This window comes from Leuciscus leuciscus (assembly GCF_965113295.1).
Source record: "Leuciscus leuciscus genome assembly, chromosome: 1".
Taxonomy (NCBI): domain Eukaryota; kingdom Metazoa; phylum Chordata; class Actinopteri; order Cypriniformes; family Leuciscidae; genus Leuciscus; species Leuciscus leuciscus.
Window position 1 is genome coordinate 40,279,970 of NC_138725.1, and position 23,884 is coordinate 40,303,853.

Here is a 23,884-nt window from a genome sequence, read left to right on the forward strand (position 1 = left end):
GTACTGTTTTCTGTAATGAAATCGTTAATCTGGTTTTAATTTTTATTTTAATCATTTAATTTATTTATTTAAATTTGGCAGAAAATGCCTTCCATAAAAGGAGACCTAGTATCATCTTTTCCAAAGATGTTGGTCTATTAGAATAGGTGTTCATGCTTGAATGTTTAAAAATATATATTTTTTTCACACATTTTTCATTGTTTTGGCATTACGCTGGAATTGGTAAACGAGCAAAATCATTACTAACAGAAATTACTATATATTTTTACTATTGCTATACTATTATTATTTAGATGTTTATATTCTGTACAGTTGCATGAATAATGTTATGAGATTAGTGCAAGTCTAAATAAGTGAGTCAAATAATCTGTTTCGGCATATGGGTCTGTGTGTTCATTGTTGCGTGTTTTCCTTGTGTTTGTCATTGGCTTGATTTGCTGTCAGCGCTGCTATGAAACTCATGGTGAGTTAATCAGGAATAAGGGTCTTATCTGGTGAAACAGTCTGTCATTTTCTAAAAAAAAACAAAAAAACATTTATATACTTTTTAACCACAAATGCTTGTCTTGCACTAGCTCTGCGATGCGCCACACATTACGTAATCATGTTGAAAGTTCACGCGTGACGTAGGCGGAAGTACAGACCTATAGTATTTACAAAGCGAATGTACAAAGACTAAGTTTGTGCCGACTAAGATGATAAATCTATTTATAAATAAATAAATAAAAGGTAAAATAACGGTGTCGGACGATTTTGAAGTTGGAGGAGAAAAAGAGATGGAGTTTTTCACCCTACCCTACATTTTTGACCCAGAACACGTGTGACCTTTCAATATGATTATGTAATGTGTGACGCATCGCAGAGTATAGTGTAAGATGAGCATTTGTGGTTAAAAAGTATAGAAATGTTTTTTGTTTTTTTTTTATAGAAAATGACAGACTGTTTTGCTAGATAAGACCCTTATTCCTCGGCTGGGATCGTGTAAAGCCCTTTAAAGCTGCACTGAAACTGCAATTTGGGCCTTTAACCGTTGGACCCCATTGAAGTCCACTATATGGAGAAAAGTCCTGGAATGTTTTCCTCAATAACGTTAATTTCTTTTTGACTGAAGAAAGAAGGACATGAACATCTTGGATGATGTGGGGTTGAGTAAATTATCAGGAAATTTTAATTCTGAAGTGAACTAATATTTTAAGCCTTTAAGTAAATACCATTCGCTTCTGTCATGCTGATTTTGCGATCTAGCTAGTTTTCAGTCAACTGGTGAAATGGTGAGTTTGTGTGGTTGTTCTATGGAGGCGTGTTAAGGGCGAGTTTTAGGGTAGTGCTGCGAGGCTACCGGCTGCCAGAGGCTGCAGAGCCCAAGGGTGGAGCTTGACGTCCAGTTAGACGGTTCAACCAAACACAAACCCCAATCACTGAATATAACTCCACCCATTAGATCCACAGAGGTAGAGCAGGTCAGCTGGACTAGGTCAAACTCCACCCATAAAGTTCAGAGAGGGGGAGCTGGACTTCATTTGGCTCTGCAGAACCGCTTGATTTTGGGCTCGGTGCTGGAGGTCTGCAGACACGCCTCCTTCAAAACACATGAACACACACAGCAGGGAGCAAACAAAAGCATCACAGAGACACCGTTAAACTACCTTATCTCTACCATGTGTCTCAAAGCACATTACATTACAATAATAATGAACATAACTTAAAGAGCACAAACTGCTCAGAGTATAACGTCACAGGTTTCCATCTCTTCTAAATGACCGTATTTATGGCGTGAACGCAGCATAAGCTTGTTGTTTTAGTTCAGGAGGAACTGTAAAAGGCGGCTGCTGTTTTGCTGTTTCGGTTGCGGCGCCCTGTGACTGACGTCTGTCTAACATCTGTCTCTCTTCATGAAACGCACTGATGACAAGTGATGTCTGCACGAGCAGGTGCGCAGAGGTATGTAAATACACATATGTTGACTGGCAGGTAGGACATCGTATCATTGCATTCGGACCGAACATTTTATGGCCCTACGCCTTCCTACAAAGACGATATAAGTATTCATATATAAATACATTTAGAACACTTAGTGATTGCTATCAGGATGTGAAGAGACTTTCAACCAGCATAACTAAAAACAAAATCTGGACCAGATCGCCTACCCTGCCTTTAACTAATGTTAAGTAACGAGATCTTGTAGTAAAGTGTTACCAGGAATCCTATTAAACTTCTCATTCCAGTGTGATGTCACTGTTTACATCGCCTTCATGTGCTGAACGTTAAAGTCTCTTAATAACACAAACTGAATCATTTGTAATTTCCTTTCTCTGCTGTCTGTCTCACATTATCAGTGATCAAGGCTAGTAGAATTATTCACTCGTAGCCTATAGGCTACATCTCTACTATGAGTGATCAGTTAATGGGATTGAATCCTCTGTTTGAAATGATCAAAAGTAGTCAGCTCTATCTGTGTTTGTTCTCCAAAGGCTAACATTTATTGTGTTGTCTCCCTGCCAGCAATCGATTAATGTGTGCTTGTCTTTCGACCTCACTTCACTTTTGGGACAGGATAGCTGAAACAAAATGTCCCCTGAAGTTAAAATAAAATCTGACAAAATATTCTTTCTATAGAATTAAAATAATTTAAAGAACAAACTGTTACTTAAGTTCAGTTTTTTGTTTAGCTGTCTTTTTCATATGGTTTATGCATTTTTGTGCGTCTATCTTTCATGCCTCTCCAAACAGGAAATGGTGTTAATTAAGAGGTCGTGTTTGTGCACGTGATGAGCAGTAATTACACTGTAATTTGCGGGTCTCTTCTTCCCATGACACGCACACACACGCGCTCCTCATCTGCACATATACTGTGACTGGTCGCTTGACTTTGACCTCAGGTGAATGACCGCGCGCGTATATGTGTGTAACGGTCCGGGGGTTAAAATTATCGGACCGCTCTTAAGTTTCGGAGTTGTAAAAGCGCTGCTCGGTGAAGTTTCGAGAAGGGCTTGACCTGGAAATGAAGATGATGTTTGTGAGATTTGCCCTCGGCGTCCACGGAGCGCGAGCGGCCACACGGAGCTCCACGCGCGCCTTGGGACACGGGCACGCGCGCAGCCTCAGCAGTGACACAGGTCTGTTTACATGCATCTCTCTCTCTGTGTGGAGAACAAACAGGTTTAGTGGTAAAAATGCTCTTTAAGGAGAAGTTTTAGGACAGGGAAAATTAAAAGTACCATGACAGTATCATTTTATTGACCTTTTAGCGTGCGTGGAAATAACATATTCAAAGATGTGTACCAGTAATGCTTCACTAAACAACGAGTAAAAAAGATGAGTTTTGTACACACCACGCGAGTAATAAAGAGTAATAAAATTACTAATAAAATAAAATAATAAATAAAATATATTTTTTAGTAGGCTACGATTGTATTGGATTTGATAATATTGTTCTTCCATGGTACTTTTTGTAAGGCTGATTTTGGAAATATTTCATGGTAGGCCTAACTTATCCATTGAAATACCTCGACGACCATGATATGAATGAATTTGATAATTTTAATATTATGCCACGCTGTATAAGCCTATAGGCCTAAACGAATGTACCTCGGTATAGAAACATATGATACCAGTATTTTGTTACAGCCATTACAAAAATATATTGAATTAGGCTAGGCTATATTTTTTTAAATCCAGTTTTATCTAGGCTATAGTATATAAGTGTATGTGCTCTGTCCTCAGGTGATCAGTGATTGGTTAATTGTGTTATTGCGTCCTCACGTGGGTGAGTGCTGACTACATTAGGAGCTCGTGCAAGTTGTCCTCTCACACTTAATAGATTTAGTTGCACAGGTCAAGATTGCACTGGCTTTCTGTATCACACACTGAAACTGAAACTAAAGACAAAAACTACACATGAGCAAAAAAATACTCACATCTCAAACTTCAAACTCCTTCAACTGTAATCCACCAAAATGTATGCACATATGACTACATTTCAGTTAAATGAAATAAAGCTGGGGGAAATAACTAAAACTAAATGAAAACAAGAAATGTTGCCTTGGTAAAAAACTAAAATTATTAAATAGAAATACAATAGTCAACATTTGAAGTGGATCAAAACCTTTCTTCAAAGTTATACATGAATTTTGAACAATAGGTACCGTTCTTGTCTTAGGACAACTTTGTTGAACTTTTTTGATCCACTTCAAATGTTGACTACTGTAAATACATCTAAATCTAAACTAAAACTGAAATATTAATCTTAAACCTAAATATTTAAAAAACCTAATAAAATGACAAAAGCACATAGGAGAATTACTAACAATAAAACTAAAATAACATTATATTATATTATAAATAATATTATATTTAATTAATACATATAGGCCTAAAGGTACCACAGTATTACCACAGTATACATCACTGTACTATGGTACTGCTACAGACTGGTACTGGTTAGACCTGACTAACTGTGGTGACCTCGAACTCCCGCTTCACGGTGTGTGTGATTGGTCCGTCTGAAGGCCAATCAGAGTATTGTATTGAATGCATTTTGGCAGCCTATGGGGCTCAAACTGAGCACATTTGTGTGTGTGTGTGTGTGTGTGTGTGTGTGTGTGAGAGTGAGTGAGTGAGTGAGTGAGTGAGTGAGTGAGTGAGTGAGTGAGTGAGAGAGAGAGAGAGAGAGAGAGAGAGAGAGAGAGAGAGAGAGAGAGAGAGAGAGAGAGAGAGAGAGAGAGAGAGAGAGAGAGAGAGAGAGAGAGAGAGAGAGAGAGAGAGAGAGAGAGAGAGAGAGAGAGAGAGAGAGAGAGAGAGAGTCTGTGTGTGTCAGTGTGTGTGTGTGGAACCACCTTAATTTGATAAAGCTTCAAGGAATGACTAAGTGATCGCGTGTCTGTCACGTTTGCAGGAACTTTTCTTTATAGAGACTGTTAGTATTCCTGTAAGAGATGGTCAATTTTCCTGATGATATCAGATGAAATATCACTCTGTTTCTGCAATGAATATTCAAAATGCTGCTAATTTACCAATATTGAGAGACAATGACAATGTTAATGGCAGGAAGCTTTTAGCAGGGACATGCAGTATATATATACTACTATTGTCTCATCCTTGGTCAGTAGATGGCACTGTTTGCTTAACAAATTTATCATTAATCTGAAAAAATTATAATAATGTGTGTAGTTGCCATGAAAACTGACATGTATTGACATGTTTCTGAACTGCTTTAGATTTGTCTGGCATTAGAGAACGCACTTTGGTCGCTGTGAAACCTGATGGCGTTCAGAGGCGTCTGATCGGTGATGTCATCAAGCGCTTCGAGCAGCGAGGATTCCGATTGGTGGGTCTGAAGATGCTGCAGGTGCGTGATACACACACAAGACGTTCATGAGTGTGTGTGACATGTTTGTACATCATGTATCTGTGTGTGTTTCAGGCTTCTGACAAGCTTTTAGCTCAGCATTACATCTCGCTGCGGAAGAAACCCTTCTACTCCAGCCTGCTGTATTACATGACCTCTGGCCCTGTAGTCGCCATGGTAGAGTAACCACCAGTTATGAATATCATACAGCTGTAATACTATAATACTACAGTATGCAAATAAGAGCACTTTGATTTCCAATGTGATTAATGAACATCCAAAAGTAAGTTTTACACAATTTATTCAAAATGCAAAATTACATTTTAAATAAAAAGTAGATGCCACTCACCTAATTAAATATGCAATGAAGAAGAAAAAGGTATTGCATACTATGGTTTTTAACTGTGTTATTCAAACCATTACATACTACTGTCTGAAACTGTTCTTCAAACCGTTACACATGTCACATTCTGTCATAAAGATTGAGGAGTTCTCATTGGCTTGTTTTCAGGTGTGGGAGGGGCATAATGTGGTGAGGTCGTCCCGTATGCTGGTGGGAGACACTGACCCTGCTGAAGCTTCACCTGGAACTATTAGAGGAGATTTCAGCGTTCACATCAGCAGGTACACACACACACACACACACATTTTGAGTACTAGTGTACTGCACACTGCACACTATACATTTATAGTGATTATATATTTTTTAAATGTTCAAATGTTACGTTCAATAATAAACTGTTTTTTTAATTTGTTTAAAGAAAAAATAAACAAATGAAATCTAAAAAAGGGGAAAAAAATAGATATTCAAACAGTAGTGTACTATATTGTTGCCACATGAGTTCACCACATTTCATGTTGTTAAATTGACCGAGTTGCGTCTGATTATCATCTCAGAAATGGTTGTTTTGAGGTTTTAATTATTTTTTTTGGTAGTAACAATAATTTAAAAAAAGGTTCAATTTGTTAACATTATACGATTAGTTAACATGAACTACATTTAAAGTTACTTCTAAATCATCTATTAATGTTTATTTAAACATTTGCAAACACATTACTAAAGTGCCCCTATAATGCCATTTTAAAGTCTCCTAGTTTAGTTTTGGAAGTCTCCTACAATAGGTTTACACACATCAAAGGTCAAAAACACTTTCATTTTCTCATAATATACATTGAACATCACCTCATTTTTCAAAGAGTCTTAAAATGGTTCGTTCAAAGATTCATGCTGCGTATGAAAATGCCACTTCTATTCTATATAGGACGCGAAAAACAGTATGTGAACCGAGGAGTGTCCAAATTCATGGCATTCATATTAAAAGAGTTTGCGAAAAGTACCCGGTTGACCAACTACTTCTGGCGTGATTCTGAAGTTCGCATATGATGGACACTTTACTGTCCCATGAGGCCACAGGGGAGGATTTATGAAGGTGAAACTGATACAGCACAACTGCCTATTTATCTAGCAGAGTCTGTGATTGGTCAGCTCTAGATCTTCCTCAGCACATGATACACAATGAGGGGAACAGGAACGATGGCCTCGGTTTTACCGTATCGATTCGAGTCCTCATCCTTTGGAAATGTATGGAAAGTGGATTTGCTTCCACAGAGCAGAAAACAGCGTCTTGTCGACAACATGAACCAAACTCTTCCAGCCTCAGCTTCATCTACAGTGTTTGAGGGTCAAAGTAAATGTTATTCACGAGCAACCAATGAAGACCATCAGCTGACATCATGCAAATGTGTTACATTGTTATGTAGATATGTAACAGTAAGTGAACCTTTCTGTGGAATTACTGACGACTCATTTTGGCAGTTCAGAATTGATTTTATTTTTCGGAGACATTAACTTTATTTGTCGTGCACTTTGACCTTTGAAACTGACAAACAGCAATATTATTCACTACATGAAAAGTAATATTCAAAAAAGCATAATAGGGGCACAAACAAAAGTTGTATCTGTTAATATGAACTAATGGACATGCGGCATGAACGGACGTGAACTAACAATGAACGGTAGTTTTACTTTAACAAAGATGAATAAATAATTCTGTAACAATTGTGTTAGTTAATACTTCTTAATGCATTAACTAATGAGACCTTATTATAAAGCGTTATCAAGAATCTCAGCTGTAATTATGTGTTCAGATCCTAAATGAGTGGCATGGATGCAATGACTTTCATGACTGTTGAATTCCTTCAGAAATGTGGTGCATGCCTCTGATTCTGTGGAAGGAGCGGAGCGGGAGATCTCGCTGTGGTTTCAGTCCTCAGAGCTCGTCGACTGGGAGGGATGCGATCATAAAAGCATTTACCACATTTAAGAGGGGCCGACGACTGTATGTGTGCAATTAACTTGTCTGATCACCCTCAGCTGGGACGATTTCAGGTCAATTTCCTCAATAGCACATAAATGCTGATGCTGAAGTGCACAAATGATGTAAAATTGTTGAATGTAAATAAATTGAAATGTTATATATAATAAATATTTTTAAAATAGTAAAAAAACAAAAAAAAAACCTTTTGGAGAAAATGTTTACAAAAGGTGGCCTGGAATATTTTAAAAATGACAAATTTTTGCTTTGCTGCACAAGTACTAGTCAAAACAGAAGTTTTAATAGTTCATAATTGTTTCTAAAAAGCAATTATTGTTACAATTTTAATTGGTTACATTCTTTAACCAGTGACCACACACACAGTGCTTTAACTAATCAAATAAATGACTACTTGCCTTTTAGCAGATGTTTGTGATCCGAACCCAATCCCTTGGGGGAAATTCATTAAATAATTATTTATATACTGTTAATTTAACATGAAATAAATACTTGCTGTAACTTAAAAATGGTTTGTTTGTGAATATATTTACATATTACATAAGTGCATGATCAATATGTTACCAAACCAGTGGTGGTTTTTACAGCCATAGGCCAAACAATGCATTGATTTGTAATGAACAGTTTCATAAAGATGGCGGACACCGGACATGTCTGGAGCGGTCGAATGTGGCTTCTATGTATACATTTCTACGGTTCTCAAACTTTTTGACTTCCCCATCTTTTGGCCTCACATTGTCCAACAACCCAGCCAGCACAGTCATGTGGGGCCCAAATGGGTTTGACCTGGGCTATCTAACTGGGGCCCAGCCAGTTTTGCCCCCAGTTTCCATGTAGGCCCCACATGGGTTTGCCCAGATGAAATGAACACTGCTTAGTGTGCACACTCAGTAGCGGTTTTTGGCACGGGCGAACCGGGCAATCGCCCGGGGCGGCATTTTTGGGGGGGGCGGCGCCGCCGGCACGAGCAGAAAAATAAATAAATAAAATCTGTGCCGCGAAGCGGTTTTCTATTATCTATCATTTCACTGTGTGTGGAATTGGCAAATTTGCGCCCCCTGCAGCTGCAGGTGCCCCTGCTTGCTGAGAAGATGCCGTGCACAGAAGCTGTTTGTTTGAGAAGGGGAAAGGGGAGGGGGCGCGGAGGCGCGGGCGCGGATGACAGTTCACCTCTGGGTCTCTCCCAAATGGAACGCGGGGGGGGATCCATATAGTTATCTAAGTCAGTCACACCTCGACTTTCTTCCAAATAACGCACATTTCATTCATAATATTATGAATACAGGCCTCTATATTTCGTGCACATTTTTGTTTTTCTGAATTGTCTGAATGGCTAATAAAAATAGGTAATACAAAACGATTACTTGGTCACCACCACCAAGTAGTGGTGAATTGAACTGAATTGGTTTAGTCTGGACTTCTGGTCGTGACTCGTCGTCTTCAACTGAAGATAAAATACATCAAATCTCTCAAGATCTGATTAAACAACTCCACAAACAGCATTACCAGCTTCACTTATTAGTAACCAGACTGACTTTATTTCTGTCAGACGTCTTCAGAAATTCTTATTGAGAATTAACAGAGGTTAAGATGTTGATTTATTTGAAAGTAATAGTTTGGTTTGATCTTACCATTATGGCGATCCGTGTGTGCTCTAGTCGGGCTCTTGACTTTTTAACATTAGTTTTTCTCTGACAGCTGTGTCTGTTTGTTATGGCGAGAACAGCAAGAGAAAATGTAGTCAGATGCTTTAAGCTGATTGATGATAAGAATATAATCATCATCATGTAGTGGCTTAACTCACTGATATTATGTGTGAGGTTTATACAGGTAGTATGTTATTCACTTTGTTTTATTGTTGTGATTCTGCAGCAAGAGATCTAGCACAGTTTAATCAGAACAGTTCAATCAGATCATCAAATGATTTATAAAACACCATTTACATATTTTGGCCTCCTCCTAATCTTACTCACACACAGACATCAAGAATCAGCATCTGAATCTCAACAATGGTGACATGCTTCATGCTGCAATGCATTCTGGGAGCCATGGATACGTTTCGCATGATGCACTCAGAATGCATTGCAGCATGAAGCATGTCACCATTGTTGAGATTCATATGCTGATTCTTGATGTCTGTGTGCAAGTAGAAATTGCTGGAGTCCAACATGTGTAAATGGTGTTTTAAAAATCATTTGATGTTCTGATTAAACTGTGCTGGATCTCTTGCTGCAGAATCACAACAATAAAACAAAGTGAATAACATACTACCTGTATAAACCTCACACATAATATCAGTGAGTTAAGCCACTACATGATGATGATTATATTCTTATCATCAATCAGCTTAAAGCATCTGACTACATTTTCTCTTGCTGTTCTCGCCATAACAAACAGACACAGCTGCCAGAGAAAAACTAATGTTAAAAAGTCAAGGGCCCGACTAGAGCAGACACGGATCGCCATAATGGTAAGATCAAACCAAACTATTACTTTCAAATAAATAATCAACATCTTAACCTCTGTTAATTCTCAATAAGAATTTCTGAAGACGTCTGACAAAAATAAAGTCAGTCTGGTTACTAATAAGTGAAGCTGGTAATGCTGTTTGTGGAGTTGTTTAATCAGATCTTGAGAGATTTGATGTATTTTATCTTCAGTTGATTTCATCCAAGGCAGTGGCTGGAAGTAGTTTAGTTTAGTTTAGTTTAGTTTAGTTTATTGGTTTATAATAATGTGGACAACCTCTTTTTAATGAAAAGAGCAGCTTTAGCCTCTACGGCTAATTTCCAGCTGTAGTCCCCAGCCAGTTGTTAATTGGCATACATCAATAAATACATTACAATTAAAACAAGGCTTAAGCAAGAGCTTAGACAAACAAACAAGGTGGCACAAAATTGAAACAGACAAGCAAGCACAAATTGCAAAGACATAAAAACAGGTCATGCAATAAACTAGAGAAAATTGACACAAAAAAATAATCATGCAAAGGCCACATTGAAGCACATACAGGACATATCATTGAAGCAGCCAGCAGAGATCAAGTGGCAGAAGCATGATCATGTCACATCTAGTGTGCACATCACATCTAGCATATTAATGTGTGCAGGTGTAATTGTCGATTAGCCAATTTTTAAGGTGTGCAATAAAAGTCGAATACATATGTATGTTTTTAATTGTAATGGGCAATGAATTCCAGTTATGTATTGCAGTAAATGAAAATGATAATTGACCAAATGTACTTTTTCTGAGTGGGATTACTAGGTCGCCACGTGTGGTGCTTCTGGTATTATGACTGCTGTTATTACGTTGGATTATGAATGAATTGAAAGGAGGCGGAGCGGTATTATGTAAAATTTTGTGAACCAGACAAATATTTTTATATTTGATTACATTTTCCCAGCTCAGCAGTTTATAGTTTTTAAGAATTATACAATGGTGTAAACTGTTAGGCTTCTGGTCCAAAATTTTAAGAGTTTTTTTATAAATAGTTGCTAGTGGCTTAAGTGATGAGCTGTTAGTTTGTCCCCAGCTTGTCAGACAATATGTTAGATGTGACATAATCATTGCATCCATAAATAATTTAGCAGCATTAAAAGTAAGGGCACTTCTAATATATCTAAAATTAGCTAAACTAAACTTGACCCTATTGCAGACTTTCTTAATATGCGTTTTAAAAGAGAGATTAGAATCAATAATAACGCCCAGATATTTAAATTGTGGCACAATAGTAATGTTTTGACCCGAAATTGATATGTTTGACACACTATTACATTGTCTTTTTGTAAAAAACATTCCCACAGTTTTATCTACATTTAATTGAAGACATGAACGAATTAGCCAATTGGTGATCTGGTCCATGGCTTTGGTCAATTTTGTGGCAGCCAGATTTTTTGTCTTGGCATGCACATAAATTACGGTATCGTCCGCATACATTATTGTATTGATATCAGGGCAAACTGATGGCAAATCATTAATATATAAACTAAACAAAAGCGGGCCAAGTATTGATCCTTGTGGCACCCCTGTGCATAAATTAAGAGCTAGTGAATGATGGGTGTTCACAGAAACAAATTGAGTTCTACCAGTTAAATATGACTCAAACCATTTAATTGCAGAGGGGGAAAAATTAAAAGTAGAGAGTTTGCCAATAAGGACCTGATGGTTGACTGTGTCAAATGCTTTACGGAGGTCTAAAAACACAGCGCCAACAACACCTCCCTTGTCCACCATTGCTCTAACAGTCTCTAAAAAGTAACAGTTGGCCGTTTCTGCGGAGTGATGGGCCCGGAAGCCAAACTGCATCGGATGAAGTGTGAAGGGACTATTATTAAGAAAAGACACAAGCTGCTCTGATACACATTTTTCAGCAACCTTAGAGACCACTGGTAGAATACTAATTGGGCGGTAGTTAGATATGTTCCGTGGGTCATTTGACTTAAAAATGGGAATTACAATTGCAGTCTTCCAGGTGGTTGGAAATATCCCCTCTAGTACTGACTGATTAAAAATTTGTGTGATAGGGTGAGATAGATGTTCTTTCAGGCATTTAAGCATTTTCGAGTCCATTCCATAAATATCTTTTGTTGATGAGATTTTAAGAGAATTAATAATTGCCTGAGTTTTTACTTCACAGATAGGTTGAATGCTAAAAGAAGGCATGCTTTCATCTATTGTGACAACATTTCCAGTTATCAGGGAAAAATTCTGTGCGATTTCATTCACAGAATTAATAAAATATTCATTAAAAGCTACAGCTATTTGAGCTGGGTCTTGAATTAGTTTACCATTCAGGTTCAATTCTAACTGGTTTTTAATCTTATGGCTAATTCCCATCACATTCTTGATCTGTTCCCAGATCAGTTTTGTGTTACCTTTTCCCTCATTAATAATTGTCATAAAAAAATTGGCTTTAGCCTTTCTTATCACTTTAATCACTTGATTACGTAATGAAGTGAACCTATGCCTATCACTATTTAATTTTGTTTTTAATGATCTTTTTAAAGCAGAGTCTCTTTCTTTCATCAAATTAAATATTTCAGTATTGAGCCAGGGGAGTACATTTGCTTTTTTCTTTCCTTTTACCTTTCTAGTAAACTCCTTAACTAGATTTTGTAGCTTGGTAAAAAACATTTTACTCACTTCTTCTATGTTATTCCCAGTAAATATATCTATCCAATTAGTCTGCTGTACTGCCTTTTGAAAATTATCCATTTCATTCTTAGGAATCCTAAGTTGCTCCACGGGTTTATTAGAATGATGAAATCGCTTTTTTGTAAGTTTTCTCGACAGTAGAGTCAGATTATGATCAGACAGTCCAGTAATAAAATTAAATGTTTTTACAATTCTTTCAGGCTTGTTACTGAATATTAAATCTATCTGTGTCTGAGACGATGTGGTTATTCTAGTAGGACCTTCCAACAATTGAGTAAAATCCAGACTATCTGTGATCTGTTTAAGGGATTTCCTATTAGTCTTATTAAGCCAGTTACAGTTAAGATCACCAAGCAGTATTACCTCAGTTTTAAAATCACATGCTTGAAGTAGCTTTTTAAAAGTGATATAGAAATCATTATTAGAGGAGGGTGGACGATATACAACAATTAATACAAAAGACATTTCAGGTGAGAGCAGTATATTCACCCCAATACACTCCAAATCATGGTCAAAAGGCCAACATATCTGCTGACAGTTAATGTGATCTTTTATGTAAATCATTACCCCTCCCCCTCTTCCCTCACATCTGTCCCGTCTAAAAATATTATACCCTGGTACATGTAATGCAGCAGATGGAGAATTTTTATGTAACCAAGATTCTGTCAGACCTAAAAAATCTAAGTTGGAGTTAATAAGAAGATGATGTACTTCTTCAAACTTTGGGCTGAGGCTACGGATGTTCATATGCCCTCCAAATAGACCCCTTGGTTTGAGTTGTTGATCCCAGATCAATCGAGAGTGATTGACAGTTTTAAAAAAGTTCAGTTTGCGGTGTTTTTTCAAAGCAGGGTTTATAATGTTTTTGAAACGACTGTGGGTTGTATCGTGCAGATTTTCACGCTTACCTTGAGCGCAATGACCAGTTACCTTGACATCCGCACGATATGATCGAGTAGGGTCAGAAACGCAGGGCAAGGAATTTGTAGTAGTTGTTTGCTCCTCAACGGCGACAGCCCCGCCGCCGTCGGTCCACGCGCTGAAAGATGGCCAGTCAAGGCCCTCAGCACTCACCAAGCCCGGCGTCTCAGCCCGCTTCGTCCGAGATCTTCGCTCCCCGTCATTGATAGATCCACCTGCCGGTCGATGCCGAATGAGCCCCAGCCCCTCAGTGGCGACTAGTGCGCTCGCTGGTGCCTTACAGCTGGCGTCCCGGAAAATCGGACCTGGGCACGGGTGCACATCTCCGGACAGCAACAGGTAGAGTATGATGATAATCCCACTGTCACTTTGGTGTTTGCCCCGGACTGCATTATTTCGCTTGTGTTGATCCCGGCCGACCGCAGTGTTTACAAACGTCTGCATTAAAATGTGCTTTCCATATCCGAAATGCTTTACTGACGTTGTTTCTCGATACACTGATATATTATGGGAAACTTGCTGTGTGTTTACAAACTGTCCCGATTCTGTGAGGTTTAAAATAATTCCAAAAACTAAAAGTGCCAGGAGAGCTCCTGACGCACCTGTCCCGTTGACTGCCGCCATTTTTGACGTGTGTGTGTGTGTGTGTAAGGCTGGATGTCTCTGATTGGTTTCCAGTCCTAGTTCTTGTGTTTCTCTTTCCTTCAGTGAGTATGCTTGTTAACAGCAGGTGTTCATCAATAATGCACAATCATTATTCAATCACTTAATTATCTCATTACCTCCAACACTGATTAAGTGTTACATTAAACAGCCTGTAGTGTGCACACTAAGCAGTGTTCATTTCATCTGGGCAAACCCATGTGGGGCCTACATGGCTGTGCTGGCTGGGAACAGACGAAGACCACTTGACTTATCCAGTTGTTTGTGATTTTCTGGATAAGGATTGAAAATTTCCCTCTTTGCATGACTAAAAATTAACTAAATGTATAAAAACACACATGGAGTTATAAAATACTATTCATTTACATGACATCTCCAGGTCTAGATAAGGCAACTTCATATTTCACAAGACCGTGGGAACCCTGGAAAATGAAAAAATATTAGTTATGAGGTGAATGATGAAATACCTTGATTTTTTGCTTATTTTAATGCCTGTTTTGTCCTATTTTAAATCATCTTGGAAGTTTGCAGAAGCTAAACTGGATCTGAAGATCAAAATAACCACACCGAGTCGTCTTTACAGTCAAGAACATCCTTTTATTCAATCAGTTAAAGGTGCTGCTCTTTCTTGTTTTTCTTATTATGGAAAAGAAATTGTAATCAACACATGCATTTCACCATGAGCTCTGGAAGGCGTGTGGGACCGAGACGGGCGCCGCTCGAGGAGTTCAAACCAGGACCGAAGCCGCCGCGGGCTCATGCTACTCTAAACGCATTCCAATGCCCCGCTCAACAAAAGAGTACAAAAGTAAATACCAAAGAAAGAAAGAAAATGGACGGTCAGTACCAGGGAGGGACGATGAGAGCGCCAAACACGTGTCCGTCGCTATGGCTTTCACTTATTACAGTTATTAATAAATCGCAGCCAACGCGGACGCCGGCTTCACGGACTCGGGAAAGTGAAACAATTGCATATTTTGTTTGTGGGAGGAAGCAAGTTGTCTTTAAGCCCACATTGGCTTTTGCTGGTGAGTTTTCAAGTTAATTTTAGGGTTTTTTTGTGGCGTGCGTCACTTTGGTCTAAAGGGTTTGGCTCGTAACGCTGGGCTTCGAAACTGTCTGTCGCTTTCCCTGGGCTGAAACCACTCCGTTTTTAAGGTGCTTTGTCTAGACAGGAACTTTTTTTTATTATTATTTAAATTAAATATCTGGTCACGTACAACCATTCAAAAGGTGCATCATCAATACAGATTCTCAATGCAATATCAATACAAACAGATCATAGCAAATCAAAGGAATTTGGTAACAAAAAAAGAAATAAATAGATCAAAAACTCGCCTAATCTACCCCAGCGGTCGGCCTCTATCGTTCTCGCAGCCGAAACGCCCATCCGTCCGTCGGACGGCCCACCAGAGCTCACCGGCGTAACTTGTTCACGTACATTAACTGTTCAATGGAGAAGCTGAAGAGATCGGTATGAATACAACGTGAAGCGTACAGACAAGAATAACATGTGAGCTAACTGCATTCTGCTCAGACAACATTTTTTTCTTACTCTTTTTTTTATTATTTTAAAACCCCTCCGTTCAGAGAAAAGGGGCACAGGGAAGGGCGATGGTTTTGCAACTATAGACTACTCCAGTGTCCAAAAGAGGCAGAAGACAAGATTACAGAGGAAGGAAAAGCAAGACAGAAAGTTTTTTTTTTTTGTCATTATTTTTTTTGTCATTTTTTACAGTTTTCTTAATTATTCAACAATAAAAAGAGGAACTAAGTCACACCGATTTCCTTTAGTACTATATATACTGCTTTGAAGAAGTCGCAGAAGGAGAAATACAGAAGTTTGAAGGAGGGGACTTTTTTGTTTTGTTTTTTTAATGTTTTTTTTTTCTTTTTTTGAGATGGGCACTCAGGATTACAAGATGGTGTCTGTGAACAAAAGGCACTTTTTAGGGACAACCTTTATGATGCTCTGAGTCTAACACTAGATCACAAAACAAATATTTAGAGTCATTTACACGGAGGGCCAGGAGAGGGCGCTGCGAGTTCGGAGGGGGAGGGGTTCAGTTTCAACTCTCTCGTTCTGATTGGTCGCCAACGTTGTTTGGGGGTCTGTTTGGGTGAAGCTTAATAAGAAATATAGATTTTTTTTCACTCCCAAACCAAAATAAATGATATTGTGTATAAAGTATAAAAATTAAGCCTATTTGTTTAGGACCATTAAGATGTTTCTGCACTGACTATTTTTGACCAAAGATCTTTTTATTCTTTTGATTTTGGAGTGAAATATGACATGTTTTTGTAAGATTCACCAGTTTATCAAAATATAAAAAATAACAAATTCACATCACATCTCCCGTCTCTTCATAGTTTCTAGCTTACGACGGGCATTTTAGTTTATTCCTGCTGCGTTAAAGCCTCTCCCATAAACAGGGAAGATCTTGTCATAACTTTCAAACGAATTCGAAATTTTCTACATACAAAAAGCCAGCAAATTTCCGGCGGGAAGTTGGTTAAGGACTACGGCGGTTCGAGCGACCCAAAGTATGGAAGTCCTACAAAACTGGAATGCATAGCGTGAAGTCAAAAATACCGCATTTTAGCTTGGTAAAAACCGTAAAACCTCTTAGGACGTCGTCATTCCTCGATCGCTTCGGAGAAAAGGTTGGAGGAAAAATGCCTTTTGTCACAACCTTGACCACAATGAACCCCCTCCCCCTTTAGTAAATATAAAAAGGAAAAAGAGTAATGTACGTGTTCCCCCCCCCCTCCCTAAAGTTTGTCTTGATAACACTTATTTTTTTGTCTTCTTATGTATAATAGAGATTGATCGTACTTTGATCCATAAAAAGCACCTGTTTTATTTAGTGATATATTCTTACGTGTCGCAAAAAAACAGCTGCTTCAGCCCTCCTAAGTTTTGAGAACAAATCATTACAAATGAACAATAAAAAAAGCAGAAAAAAAGGAAAGATTACAAAACAAATTCCCAAAACTTACAAAGACCGTTTTTCTCTCTCTCAATCGCTCTCTCTCTCTCTCTCCGCCCTGTAGTTTAGAGTCCCGGACAGCGTGGACTTTACTATAATAGAAGGATTTTCACCTCTACGCTTTCCTGTACACCCTAACAATGAGACAAACACAGTTTCTACCCAAGGCATTGCACATGGCTCAATCAACACACTTTATTTTGCAATAACAAATACTTCCTGTCCAAAACACAAAAGAAATCAAAAGCCGTGCATTTTATTCTCTCCCTACGCTATCAATAACGTTTTCCACGGAAATCTGATTTCCGCCAGTTTATTTTTTCGCTCTAATTTATTAAGTGCAGAACTGGGTTTCGGGACTGGAACTTCTGATTTCTGATATATGATAACTCATGATCATGTCATACTTCAAAAAATAACTAGACTGCCATTGAGCTTATTAGGCAAATAAGAAAAAAAATGTATATATAAATATATATGGATATATCCTGTATATATAAAGATGTTTGTAACTAGTGAGCTGACGCTTGTTTTTTTTCTTTTTCTTCTCATAAAAATTTCACGCTCCTCTATAGCTTATATGCAAGAAAATAACCTGAATTCATGTTTTAACAAATTGCATAATGGGAATACAGAGGCACTTCCTTTGATTAGAAAAGAAAAGACCGTGTTAGTTTTCTAGCAAAGCGATGACACGGCCGCCGTCCGGCAACAATGCTTCCCTGCAGTGAGATACATGGTCAGGCAGTCCAGTTATTTAGTGAGGTTGTCCATTACAGCTGCGTTGAAAGCAAAACGTTCGTTTTATCAGCGGATGAAGCTACTGTAATTCACCCTAAAGGCTTCCCTTTGTAGTCAACCTGCGGAGGACACTGCGTGTATGCGCGTACTTTTATGACGGCCATGCCGAAACGTTACCCAAATGTTGCTGTTGAAGTGAATGGTAAAGCGCGGCGTCTAATAAAAGCGGCCCCCGAGCGGCCCACCTCCCTCTGAGCACGGCTATGATATGTCACACATTCTTTTGCTCCGCAGCGAGGTCGCGTGTTCTTGGAACAAGGACTTCTGGGAGTGTAAACAGGTACGTAAACAAAACACAGAAGTGGGCGTGTCTCTAGGGCCGTCTTTATGAGCGCTAATGAACTGGGGACTTTTATTATGCCTTGCTTGACTAGATTTTTGTTTTAAGTCTCCTACTTCTAATTAAGAGCTTTATGTTTTTAAACAAACAATTTAAAACTTATATTTCAGACATATGGCTTTAATTAAAAAATTGAGTTTGAAGTAAAAAGAATGCAATGAGTATCGCAGATTTTTTTTTTTAAACAAAGGATTTTAAAATTGTAGCTCGGTCACATGACTGTTAAGGTGCCGTCATATTTATAGTCGCTCAGCGAAATTTCGCGGACGAAATACCATCATTTAAATAAGAATATCCCCAAGGAGATTTTACTTAAAAATTTTAACAATGAATTTAAAACTTATATTTCAGACATATGGCTGTAATAAAAAAAATTAGAAAAAAAGAATGCAATGATTATCTCTGACTTTTTAAAATTCTAGCTCGGTCACATGGCTGTGAAGTAACGTTCACCAGGGTTGCCAAGTGTGTGGGAATTGGGTTTGACAAATAATAAATATAATTTATGCTTGTATTGAAATATTTTATATTCTACCAAATGATAAAACTGTGCTAGTTTTTTGTGCTAAAAAACGTATATTTCAGACATGTGGCTTTAATAATTAAAAAAAGATATGAGTTTAAAATAATAAAAGAATGCAATGATTATCGAGGGGCAGATTTCGCATTAAGTTCAAGATGGTCACACAAATCCGCTGCGTTGACCAGCAAATTATGTACTTTGTACATAGTCAATAGTGTAGCGATGCACAGCGGACCTTCTTCGTCCACGAAATTTTGCGCAAGTGACAGCGCCTAAAGTGTGTGTGTGTGTGTGTGTGTGTGTGTGTGTGCTGGTTGGCATTTTTCATCCTATAGGAGTACTAACTAAAATCTGGTGCTGTCTAGTTGGCACTAAGGGCCTGAATTGGACGTTTGTTTCATTAAAACGCTTCTGTTTGAGGCCTGAAAACGAGGACTTCCTCTGAGATGCGTCTCTGCGTAGCTGTAGTGTGAGGGGTTTGTTTTCTCCGCAATAAAATGTGCAAATAATGTCCGCCGTCGATCCCATTTTCAATAGTGCACATCAAACTAGTGTTCTTCGCATATTTGTAGTGCAATACTTCTGCTGTTCATAATTAGTTTAGTAATTGACCGAAAAAGACGTTTCTACCGCATGCTATTTAGCTACAAATGCTGCAAAACGTCTTATGATGTGAAATGACATGTTTAAGTGTTTAGAAAACAAAAAAACTGAAGTTTAATTAGTAAAGATCTTCGATTTAGTTGTGTCTGAATCCTCACCACTGAAACTGTTGATAATCCCAGCCATTGTACACTACATCCTTGTTTCTGTCTCAGTTCATCAGGTTCTTCCTCTATGTTGCCGTTGTTTTTCTGACGGTTCTTGCGAGATGCTGTAGGTGTGAGTCAGTCCGTCACCTCCTGCTGTGATCTGAACGTCTGTAACGGAGGTGGAGGAGCGGGCTTGAAGGGCGTCTGACGGTTGGCAAATACAGGGTCGAACGTTTCCCAATCATATTCTGCTCACGTTTCTTAGGGTGCATTTCAGGTCGGAGGGGATTTTCAAACAGGATTTTTTTTTTTTCATAAAACTTCCAAATTGTGTCGACAGGTTGCAGGCAGGACCTCGTCAAAGGAACCATGACTGTAAAAACACATAAAAAAGCACTGTTAGTGTTCAATCTGAAAATACTGTACACCAGCTCAGTGAGAATATTGTACTATTATAAAACTATCTGTGCAGACTTCTTTTTGATCCAATAACAAGTACTATCAAGGCCAATATTGCTCATATAGATCTTACAATTTCTGAGGATAAAAATGCTATTCTAACTAATTTTAATCATTATAGGTTACATTATACATCTAATGAGTATTTCATTTTATAAACATTATATTTGAAAGCCAAAATAAACCTAACATAGGACTAAACTAACATCTCACATATCCGTTTTTGTAGTTATCAGTCATATCAGTCATTACAAAACATACGTTTATTTTATTTCAGATAAGCATAATAAACGTCACATAAACCTATTATAATTTCATAATTTGTTTATAATTTTTAAAAATAAATAATAAAATATAAATAAATAATACATTTTAAACTTGTATTTTTAAACTTTAAACTAAATTAAATGCATTTTATTGCCATATATACCATAGATATTATAACATATACCATAGTATAATTTAATCTATTGTAAAATATTGATGTGTTCCAGTCCTCCTGGGAAGTTGGTATTTACGAGTTGGGAAGTCATGCTTACGACGTCAGGTGTGTATAAGTCACTTTGGTCGGATCAAGATGGTGTACTTTCTCTTAAACAATTACACAAAAATACAGCAAGGTTTTTAAACTCTACTTCTATAAAACAAAGAATGTGCATCAGGTTTTTATGTTTTTAATTAATTTAAGACACCACTGTAAACTGGTGTTACATTTTGTATTGTTATTTATTTATTTTTTTGTTACATTTATATAACGCTTTTTCTGAGACCTCAAAGCGCTTCACATAGAAGGGGGGAATATATTACAATGCTATTATATTTTGTGCATACAATTATCTTATTTTGTTTTAAACAAAAAAGCCTGACAATGCCACTTCTAAATACCTATTAATATCGTGGTATTTCACCACATTTCTCACTGAAACTCCCTCAACTCTTGAAGATTGGAGCTTAAAGAAAATCCTGAGCTTCTAACTCGTATTTGCGCCTTTGTGGTGGCGTTCATATGCGTTCAACTCATAAATACAATCTATCCGAAATGACTTGATCCAGCACCATTAATCCTTAATTGTGTGAAGACTGCTGTTACAGACGACACCACTAGAGGTCAGGCTTGACTCTCACAGAGTGTTCAGTCTGACCTGCTCACCATATGGGCCTTTACGCCACAGTTTGACCTGAACTAAACCAGCAAACCTCCCTTCTGGGAATGTCATGTCAAGAGAGCTCTGACGCATCTCTACATACCAACACATTGACTTTATTAACTCAACCAGACGTTCTGTTAATGCATCTCAGGAGTTCAGCTCATAAAGTTCAAATATCACACTGATAACGCCAATGGACAGACATTCTTACAAAGAGAAATATTTAGACAAAGTTTATAGTGCGTTCTCGTTATCTTGGAATTACTGTGTTTCCCAGTAAAAATACTTTACGACTTGTCAAACTTTTACTTTTAATTAGGAAACTCATTTAACCTTTATAGTGTTGTAAAAAAAAAAAAAAAAAAAAAAAGGAAAAAGAAAAATGGCAGCAGAATAAAATTTGTTAGATTAAACATGATATATATTTTTCTGTAAATAGAGGAAGGACAGTCCTTTATTACTGTGATTAATATTTTCATGAAGGTTTATGTCCTTAATATTCAATTTATAATATACAAGTAAATAATTAATTAATATTAATGAACATTAATTATTTATAGAAAATATATACAATTCTAAATGTCATATTTACAAATAAAACAAAATTTACAAAATATTTTATATAAAAATATGCTGAATTAAATACTAATTTATATACATGTCTGTCTGTTTGAATGTGTGTGTATATATGTATATATATGTGTATATGTATATGTATATATATATATATATATATATATATACAGTGCATGCAGAATTATTAGGCACGTTGATTTTCTGATCATATTTTTTTTCCAGGCACATTTTACCAATTCCAAACCACATTAATCGTAATAACTAATATTAATTTTGTATTTAATCATTTATAAGTGAAATATAATTGTTCATGAAGGCTGGAAATAAAAAACGCCTTATATTCAGGTGTGCATAATTATTAGGCAAGTTTTCTTTTACAGATAAAATAAGCCAAAAAAGAGATTTAATTCAGATTTAAAAGTCAAAAATGATTAAATCCCAATGAGAAGGATGCAATACTAATGCAATACTAGAGATTGCAGTTAAGGCATGACCATTGGACAGTGAAATGCTCATTGGGTCAGCAGGGTCAGACAAAAACAGGTGGAGAAGAAAAGACACATGTTAACTGCCAAAGAATTAAGAATGAAGGTTAAGAATTAAGTGTGAAACCATCAGGAACCCTTAAGTCTCCAGCGCCACCGTTTTCCAGAACTGCAACCTACCTGGAGTCTTCAGAAGAGCAAGGTGTCAAAGAAAACTTGCCTAATAATTATGCACACCTGAATATAAGGCATTTTTTATTTCCAGCCTTCATGAACAATTATATATCACTTATAAATGATTAAATACTAAATTAATAGTAGTTATTATGATTAATGTGGTTTGGAATTGGTAAAATGTGCCTGGAAAAAAAATATGATCAGAAAATCAACGTGCCTAATATTCTGCACGCATTGTATATATATGAAAAAAAAAATTCTATTTTCTAAATGTACTACTCGTATAGAATAAGTCTTAAATCTTTGAGTTCAGCTCATGAAAAATGGGGGCAAAACAGACATGCACATACACACGTATATATATATAATATGTATTTTCTTTTAAATAATATATGCAGACACATTATGAAAACAAACTTTTGTTAGATGCGATTTATCGATTTGACAGCACTAATTATATTATTTATAAATAAAATAATATATAAATATATATTTAAACTAATATATAAAATTATTGTTTTAAATAAAATAAATATTATAATAGCTCTAAAACAATACTGTTCTACAATCCGCTCAAGAGCTCTTGTTCAGAGATTTACTGAAACACCCTTGCGTTGACTAATCAGGAAGTGCTTGAGCGTTTGACACGTGACGCAGCGCTCGGCTCCATCAGTGTGAAGAGAGATGGAGAAGGAGAGATGCCGCTCTGGATTACAGCGAGAGCTCGGCTCCATCAGTGTGAAGAGAGATGGAGAAGGAGAGATGCCGCTCCGGATTACAGCGAGAGCTCGGCTCCATCAGTGTGAAGAGAGATGGAGAAGGAGAGATGCCGCTCTGGATTACAGTAAGAGCTCGGCTCCATCAGTGTGAAGAGAGATGGAGAAGGAGAGATGCCGCTCCGGATTACAGCGAGAGCTCGGCTCCATCAGTGTGAAGAGAGATGGAGAAGGAGAGATGCCGCTCTGGATTACAGTGACAGCTCGGCTCCATCAGTGTGAAGAGAGATGGAGAAGGAGAGATGCCGCCCTGGATTACAGTGACAGCTCGGCTCCATCAGTGTGAAGAGAGATGGAGAAGGAGAGATGCCGCTCCGGATTACAGCGAGAGCTCGGCTCCATCAGTGTGAAGAGAGATGGAGAAGGAGAGATGCCGCCCTGGATTACAGTGACAGCTCGGCTCCATCAGTGTGAAGAGAGATGGAGAAGGAGAGATGCC

The 23,884-nt window shown here is 37.6% G+C and overlaps 2 protein-coding genes across 17 annotated transcripts in view; one reads left to right on the forward strand and one right to left on the reverse strand.

Annotated features, from left to right (window-relative positions):
- The first annotated feature begins 2,894 nt into the window (after window positions 1–2,894).
- nme4 (NME/NM23 nucleoside diphosphate kinase 4) lies at window positions 2,895–8,189 on the forward strand. The gene is made up of 5 exons (XM_082182296.1): window positions 2,895–3,116; window positions 5,217–5,347; window positions 5,423–5,524; window positions 5,859–5,971; window positions 7,551–8,189. The coding sequence occupies exons 1-5, from the start codon at window positions 3,002–3,004 to the stop codon at window positions 7,669–7,671; spliced, it is 582 nt and encodes a 193-aa protein (XP_082038422.1). The 5' UTR covers window positions 2,895–3,001; the 3' UTR covers window positions 7,672–8,189.
- A 6,805-nt stretch (window positions 8,190–14,994) lies between these two features.
- Window positions 14,995–23,884, reverse strand: part of nfixb (nuclear factor I/Xb) — a 168,923-nt gene continuing 160,033 nt past the window's right edge. For all 16 annotated transcript variants that reach the window (XM_082181111.1, XM_082181110.1, XM_082181104.1 and 13 more), the window contains one exon: window positions 14,995–20,197. In XM_082181111.1, the coding sequence (XP_082037237.1) occupies window positions 20,183–20,197 (15 nt within the window). In that variant the 3' untranslated portion in view covers window positions 14,995–20,182. The remainder of the gene's footprint in view (window positions 20,198–23,884) is intronic.